This window comes from Octopus bimaculoides, chromosome 2 (assembly GCF_001194135.2).
Source record: "Octopus bimaculoides isolate UCB-OBI-ISO-001 chromosome 2, ASM119413v2, whole genome shotgun sequence".
Classification (NCBI taxonomy): Eukaryota; Metazoa; Mollusca; class Cephalopoda; order Octopoda; family Octopodidae; genus Octopus; species Octopus bimaculoides.
The window spans coordinates 120,568,977-120,577,477 of NC_068982.1; the positions used below are offsets into that span (position 1 = coordinate 120,568,977).

At 36.4% G+C, this 8,501-nt stretch overlaps 1 protein-coding gene across 1 annotated transcript in view; it reads right to left on the reverse strand.

The window, feature by feature from the left end:
* Positions 1-8,501, reverse strand: part of LOC106875300 (probable serine/threonine-protein kinase tsuA) — a 162,570-nt gene that overhangs the window by 79,903 nt on the left and 74,166 nt on the right. The window contains exon 3 of the mRNA XM_052965874.1: positions 6,966-7,146. Coding sequence (XP_052821834.1) covers positions 6,966-7,146 — 181 coding nt within the window. The remainder of the gene's footprint in view (positions 1-6,965; positions 7,147-8,501) is intronic.

Consider the following 8,501-nt stretch of genomic DNA (forward strand, 5'->3'; position numbering starts at 1 on the left):
AGAAAGCCATAAACGGCATGGGAGACCGAACATGCCTTCAGTCAGATCTGGGCGAAAAAAAAGACAATATGCTTTTAAATGAAGATAAGTATGATTTGATCCACTTTGGAAAAGAGGAAACTCTGAAATTACCATATGTTCTTCCCTCGAGTGACTCCCTAGTGTCATCCAACAATACCAGAGACCTTGGAGTAATTGTTGATAACAATCTAAGCTGGAGTTCCCACGTAAACAGCAAGGTTGACTTGGCCCGCAAGACGTGCTCCTGGATTCTGAGAACTTTCCGGTCTAGAGATGCCCACACCATCATCCTTCTCTACTCTACTTTTGCCCGACCCCACTTTGAATACTGTTGCCCACTGAGGTCCCCCCATACGAAGCAACTCATTATGAAAGCAAAAGCACTCCAGAGGTCAATAACAAGAAAGATAGTCGGCATGAGAGGCATTGATTATTGGAGTCTACTAAAAAAACTCAGTCTCTACTCTCTCCAGCGCCGGCGGGAGCGCTACATCATTTGTGTTATGTGGAAAATATTCCATCAATATCGCACAAATGAAGTTGGCATCAATTTTAAAACCATCCAAGACTTGGCCCCCGTGCTATCCGCCCACTACAAAAATTGAACTCGATACACATAGCAACATTACGTCACAATTACTTTACCTCAACCGGTCCAGCTCTTTTTAAAACCATACCAAAATACGTCGAAACGGAAACGGATGCCATAAAATTCAAATGTTCACTGGACAAATTTCTTCAAAAAATCCCGGACCAACCTCCTACACCTAGATATGTCTCCAACAATAATAACTCTTTGCTAGAGTAGACCATAGTGCCCCATCTATGACTAAAAGACTTCACCAGGTGGTGCTATTAAGTTAGACATGGCCTGGGCCTATACTGGCCGAAACCTATTAAAGGTATCAAAGTTATATATAAACATACATATATACAGATGTACATATATATGTGTACATACATTCATGTATATATACAGATATATATATATATTTACATATTTGTACACACGCGCGCGCGCACGCACGCACACACACACACACACACACACACACACACACACACACATATATATATATTTATATTTATATACGTAAACGTATTTATAAATAATTGTACATGATTTGCACGTGATTTGCAAATGATTTGACCTGAGATCTTATGCTGAAATTAAACCCATTTAAAAATACACACTATTTCGTGGTAAATAATAATATATATTCACACATACATGTACATACATACATACATACAAACAAACAAACAAACAAACGTACATAGATACATCCATTCATTCATAGATGCATACATATAGACGTATGTAAACATGTATGAGTAGCTACCCCAAAATGTCAAGCTACTACTTCTCATTGCTCTATGCTGTTGCTAAAGCAGAATGTACTGCAATCCGTATTATATAAAAATAGATAATGTCCCTCGTTTTGAAAATAAACATACATATCAATACAAGGTATACTGGTGGAACATTCCCTTCAACATTTGTTTACCATGTACAAATAAAATAATCATGATGTTTTACAACACTGAATTGTTCTCTTTCACACTCCCCTTCCCCCCGCTCTCTCCTTAACGACTTCTTGCATGTCTTCAGTAGAACTAAATCAATTGGAGACTACTCTCTTATATCCCACACCAGTTTGTTTCCATCTCAGAAAAATTACGTGAAAGCAATGTTGTTACCCTCAACTCCAGCAAAGCTTTCAACTGTATCAAAACTTTGAACTGTACCGAAACTTTCGGCGTAAGGGAACCACCTGTCTCTTATTTATTCAATCAAACCTTCAAGCCAGATCACAACAGAGTAGATGATATTTCTTCTGCCCACATGCAGTAGACTCTGGTGTCCCCCAGTGTTTACCCGCCACTTTTTTCCTTCTATATATCAGTGACCTACAAGTCATGTCCAGCAACGTTCACTCTTGCGTAGACCAAACGACGCTTCTTTTCTCTCTGATCTTCTCCAACCACGCATCGTTCACATGCAATTTAGACACTACGCAGTAAACCTGCACTGATACCATGGACAAATAATTTGAAAGTTTTTATTAGGCTGTGCCAATCTTGCCTCATTCATCACCAATAAATAAAAAACACTATTCACATCAAGAAAATATCATCGCACCAGCATTCTTAGATATGTGCAGCATTTAGACTAGAGCTCTCACAGTCGTTCCATTTGTTAAGACTCACTATGATTCAGGATCTACCTTAGCGAAAGCATATCCATAACATAGCTAGGACAACATGCTAAACACTTTTCTTCAAGTCTAGAAAATACTTCCGTCTCAATCAGTTGATGACACTGTACATAGCTACAGTGAGATCTTCAATGATTATTCCCACATTCAGGACGGTGTTGCTTCTACGCACACCGAAATCTTGTACCAGTCGAATGATTAGCATAAAATCACTCACAGAAACGACAGATCCACTCTATATCTTTAAAGGGAAAGAGAAAAGATTCAAAGGTTGTCCATACAGCTATCACATACATAGATATGTACAATCATATTGCAAATATAATAAATATAAAAAATCACAAGAGCAAAGTTTGACAAATATGGTATTAGTTTAACGCTTCAATGGAGAAAGAGAATGCCTTAACATTTCGGACGTAAGCTTTTTATCAGAAGGAAAGAAAGGATAAGAGAAAGAAAGGGAGTTGAAAAGGAAAACAATGACTAGTATGAAAATTAAGGAGAGACACATTATAAGTGAAATGAACTGTGTACAATTCATTGTTAGATTGTTCTAGAAATACCTTATGGAGAAATTCTGTTTTTGTTGTTACCCACCTCGATGACATGCAGCGGTCATATATCTGTTCTCTATAATATATCTGTTCTTTATAAAGTAAACCACACAACAACATTACCGTGTTCGCCTACTGAAATATAATATTCCGTGTTCTGGTGTAACATCAGATTAAACTACTTCTCGCCTGAATATAAAGTGACTGTGTATAAAGACACTTGTAGTATGGATGAGCTGCAGTAGTGGTGGGGGTTAGGATAACCAGCGCCATCTGTAGTATCTTAGTGATAGCTATTACTGATCATTATCTCCTGTTACTTAGTAATTTTGTAGCGTTAGTGCAAAACACTCGAACCAATGCTGATGGATTGCTTGATGTGTTTCAACATGGTTTCAAAGTGTGGCTGTCAGGAAGATTAGTTGGTTCGTAGAATATACATATATAAAATAAAGTTGTATACTATGGCGAAGACATCAACATTGACATTTATTCTCTGTTGGTATATTTCTCTATTGTAAATCTAAACTGTTGTATGCTTAAAGTATTCATGGACCAACTTATGACACACAAGTTCATATACACATTCAAGAATTTAGTTTAGAATATAGCATTATCTCATTTTAGCTTGATTTTAGGACTAGAAATTCTGTGACTACCCTATCTGCTGGACTGGTGTTCGCTCCAGGTAATACAATAAGTTGATCTTGCGAGTGGAACACTATTTCTTTCTAACCCGTTAATGGTATTTGTTAAGATTTTGGTCGCTATGTCAAAATTTCAGTTTCAGCTTTTTATCTATGGATTCGTAATGTTCAGATAGTCAATATGCATAGTTTTGAAGAGATAGTAATACGGATGATTGATATTGGTGGCACCCTTTAAAGTTAGTAGGTGGGGAGTAACTACTTTTCAAAAGGATGCAGTGCAACTCTTAAGTTAGATTTTAGAAGGTACACTTTCCAGTAAGTACAAGTGAAGTTATTTAAAATTACTCCCACCTCAAGAACCTGTTACAAATATACTCAGATTGCAGGGGAAACGAAAGGGTACCGGAAAGGTAACAATTCGTGCCATGGTTCAATCAGTGTCTAAATCAGAGGTTCTCAAACGGTGCATTGCACTAGAACGCTGCAAAGGATATCAAGGTGCATCCTGGTATTTAAACAAATATAATTTAGGGCATTAAAAAATCCATTCAAAAGCTTGAACATTATGAAAATTATGTTATTCATTTCAAAATATGATTTATAAAAGAAGTTTGCAAAAGTTTAATAAATATATTTTGCGAAATTTATAATTTTAAAACATTTATGTTTTCAACTTTTTACAAATTTTCATCTCCAATGTGTCCCGAACTCAAAATAATTGAGAACCACAAGTCAAGGAGTTTAACTCTCAACAGTTTAGTTTGCCTGCTGTAATTAGACCTCAGGAGACATTTACCATTCTAATACGTACTGGAAATATAACAAGTGATTCATTGGCGCAACGTGATCAGTTCAGTGCCTTTTTGCAAGAAAAGTTACCAGAGATAATTGCTCCATTATCCAGTTTCAGATGCTTCTCTCAACGCATAACGTCATAGAAAGCGAGAAAGGCAAAAGCACAAGAGGATTATTAGAGAAAATATAGACAGTATTAAAGCCGAAACATAAACATGAAATATTGGGTAGAAAGGAAATATCTTTATATTAAATCTCTATGATGGATAGAAATTAAAGGGTGCTTGTGTCTGCGTGTGTGCTTGTGTGTTGGGGCATGTGAGAGACAGAGTTGGAGAAAGAAAGAGAGAGGAGAGAGAGAGAGAGAGACTGTGCGTGTGTGTGTGTGTGTGTGTGCACGTGTGTGTGAGAGAGAGATAGAGAAAGAGATAAAGAGAGACACCAGTAGAATATATTATGTGCGTGTCGTTATCTCAGTTGAAAAGAAAGTTGTAAGAGAAATAGAAAAAAATATGAAAAACAAAAATCATTGAAAGAAGAAAAGCCTCTAAATTGGCCGATACGAATAATGGAAATAGGTAAAATCTCCGAAAGAATGGTCAAAATAAATAAATAAACAAATGGATCTATTTTAAAACGGGGGCCACATTTTTCATTAATGTTTTACGTAGTGTTTTTGGTACGGAAAGACTTTCAAACTTCGTATACTTATCTATTTTGTGTTATAGAACAGAAAAATATTTTTGTATTCGAATTTATTTCATGTAAAAAATTGTCTTATTTCGATAATTTCAACCAATCACTGACAAGTATTCAGTTATTTATATTTACTCCTTTGGCTGATTAAGCGATGTAAAGCGTATTTAATCTCCATACCTTCGTTTTATTTGCTTTTTTCATTTTAAATTTGCTTTAACCCTAACCCTAACCCTAACCCTAACTCTAACCCTAACCCTATGGTTAGGGTTAGGGTTAATTGTTTCAGAATCGTTTGTTTATGTAGTCGGCACTTAATGTATATCGGCTGAATGGACGTCAGTGATTGGTTGAAATTACAGAAATTCGACAACTTTAACATGGAATAACTTATGGATTTCTTTTTTTTTTAAGAAGACTAAGAGAAAAAGATGTTTTATATGACACATTCTACCAGTGTTCCAAGTTTCAAAGTGTTTCGTTAATGAAAAATGTGGCCCCCGTTTTAAAAAAGATCCAAACAAATTCTAAATCGAAATTCGGATTGATAATCAAAAATAAAATAATGATTTTCGATTGCTCTTAATGATTTTTTGTATAAGACACAGCCGTGAATTTGTTTTTGGGTGCTTATGAAGGGATATATCTAATACATGTCAAGTACTTATCTTATCGACCATAAGACAACGAAAGCCCAACTTGGTCTCAGAGGGATTTGTTTAGTCTTTCTGCTAGGAATATTATACCCATACACATACGCAAAGGAACAGTAGCTAAATATCACATTCTGTTTGACACTCTAAAGGCTTCGTTAACTTACCACGCCTTTGTTAACTGAAAATGTATGGCAGGTACATGTGACTGAGTGTGTGTGAGTGAGCATTGGATTAGGGAAGGGGATGCAGACGATGTATATAACCGATCAGTGACTAACACTGCTGTTGAGTTTGATCAATTCAAATCTTACCGAGTTTATTACCTCCGCCTTAACGAAGGCAGAGGTATTGTTTTCAGTCAAGTTTGTTTGTTTGTCCGTGGACAATATACCTCAAGAACTGTTCAATGGATTCGAATGAAACTTTCAGAGATGTTTAGCCTCGTGACTGGCACGAACTGATTAGATTTTAGAATCGATCCAGTACCGGAGAAGGATTCTAGATTATTTTTCCAGCTTTTTAACCTAATTTTTGAGAGCGGTCAGGTTCATTTTTAGTATTCTCGTTTGTGAGAGCAGTCGAGTTTATTTCAGATATTCTCATTTTTAAATTATCTCCGGTTAATCGTTGAGAGGACGTTGGTGCTGCTTTAGCGGAAGATTGCGCTCTCTCAGTGCTCTTGTTACGACTGAATTTGATTTTTAAAATCGAAAAAAATTTCTTCGCTGTTTTATTAATTTGACCAATACTAAGCCCTCTCCAAAGGCAATAATTTTTGTATCTAAAACGCCTATGTCTCCTTTTGTTTAGTATTTCTGCTACGCTAGGAATATCATATCCATACACATACACTCATATACACACATACACACATAAACACACCTATATGCACACACGCAAAATTTTGCGCTAAAGAAATCTGGCGACAAAATGAGAAAAAGGCAGGCTTCGATCCAGTTTCGTATTTTAGAAGTTGGTCCTTGAACAAAGATCATCAATAGCTCACTGCGACAACTGTAATTATTAACATACTCTTAAACATATATTAAGATAGAGTGAGTTGACTATAACAATGAATTTTCCACAGAACTCTTCAAAGAATTATAAGTGAGCCAATGAGGGAACGTCTATATGATTGATTCACTTACCAGAAAAAGCAGCCAAATAGTTCTCAGAATCAAGGCTCTACTGTCTTAAAAAAAAAACAGAATGCAGTGCACATTGTGATCTTTGACGCAGTGTGTATGAATATAAGACGAAGTGCTCATACACGAAGTATCTTTGATCATAGGATTTCTTGATAAGAGCTGACAGGAGGTGAGCAACATGTATGATAAACGGTAACATTGACAATTCCATAAATTGTTGACTTACCATCTTTGATGTAAAGGTCAATCTCAAACATATAATTCTTCACTTGGATAGACTCCAGTTGGTAATCGACCTGAGAAACTCGAAGAATTCCGGAATGTTCTCCACATGGTACCCGAAGTTCGCCGCTATAGTAGTGAGATTTCTTTAACAACAGTTCGACTTTGGTCAGTCCGCCATCGGCCTATTTGAAGGGAGGACATAGAAATATGTTGTTTAAATTATCTATGAAGACTGAAAATGTTAGACTGTGACGATTGACATCTCTCATTCGTAAGGTATTCTTCATATTACGAGTGAGAAAGCACAAATATGAAACGACAAACACGGAAAACAAACAAAAATACTTCTTGGCAGATCTAGAAAATGAGGAGGGGTTACATAGGCAGACATTATTACCAGAATGGTATCAATAAAATACAATGTGATAACACATTGTAGGGTAGAGGCATGATTTACTGAGTCTCTCTTTCCATGATATATGACTGGTACTGATGTTATATATCCCAAAGGATAACATGCGGAATTATGGATATCATGCGAAATCAGAACGAAAATGACGTAAGCAAATACTGCAAGACATTCTAGTTCAATAAAGAACTGAATCTGTAGGATACTGTCGAGATTTGGTTCGCTCGGAGCTTCTTAATAGGACTTTACCGGAAGGAGAATAATGAAAGGGTGGCTAGCCTTACTTAGAAATAGGCTAAGAAGTAGCTACAACTGTTCCACAAATTACTATCTCGGACCGTTTCCAGTCTGACTAGATTAGAGTATTTGTACTTCCACCTCCAGTGGAAAGGGTGTGTTTTAATGGTCGGACTATTCATCTACTATAAGTCCTCTCCAATGTAGGATCAGCTTTTCGTGATTGCTGATGTGCAGACATATGCTCACGTTACACTAGTTACAGAGATACTTAAAGTTTCTTAACGGTAAGTCAGTATGGTCTCTGATGACATTGCATTTCTGGGTCAAGAAAAGACTAATATTGGAAATCAGGTATCTAAAATACTTGCAGATACTCACCACCCTCTATCAGTCGGTGATAATTTCACATTAGCAAATATAGAGGTCAAATGGTTTGGAAAAGAGTGACGGCGTTCTAGGAAAAAATCTGGGCGTCGACGAAGACAGATTAGCTGCTCTATTCGTGACTACTTTCGAAATGAAGACTATTATAAATAACGATCAGAAATCCTTCACCTTGTTAGTGCTGCCAAAGGGCACAGCCGGTCTGAGAACAACGGACAGAAGTGCCGTCAGGTGGGATCTTCCGAAATACAAGTGGCACGATGAAACCGTTTTGCATGCACTGACTCGGTGTCTAAATATTGCTGATTTATGGAATTATATCAAATGCCTCTCTTTATAAAACTACATACTTATTTACTCTCAAACTTCAAACCAATATCCATTATCCTTACTAAATATTCTAACCGTTTGACCAAGAGAATCGATAGGTTTTTGCATTTTTAGCGTACTATTTGAAGTCATCTATATATATATATATATATATATATATATATATATATATAT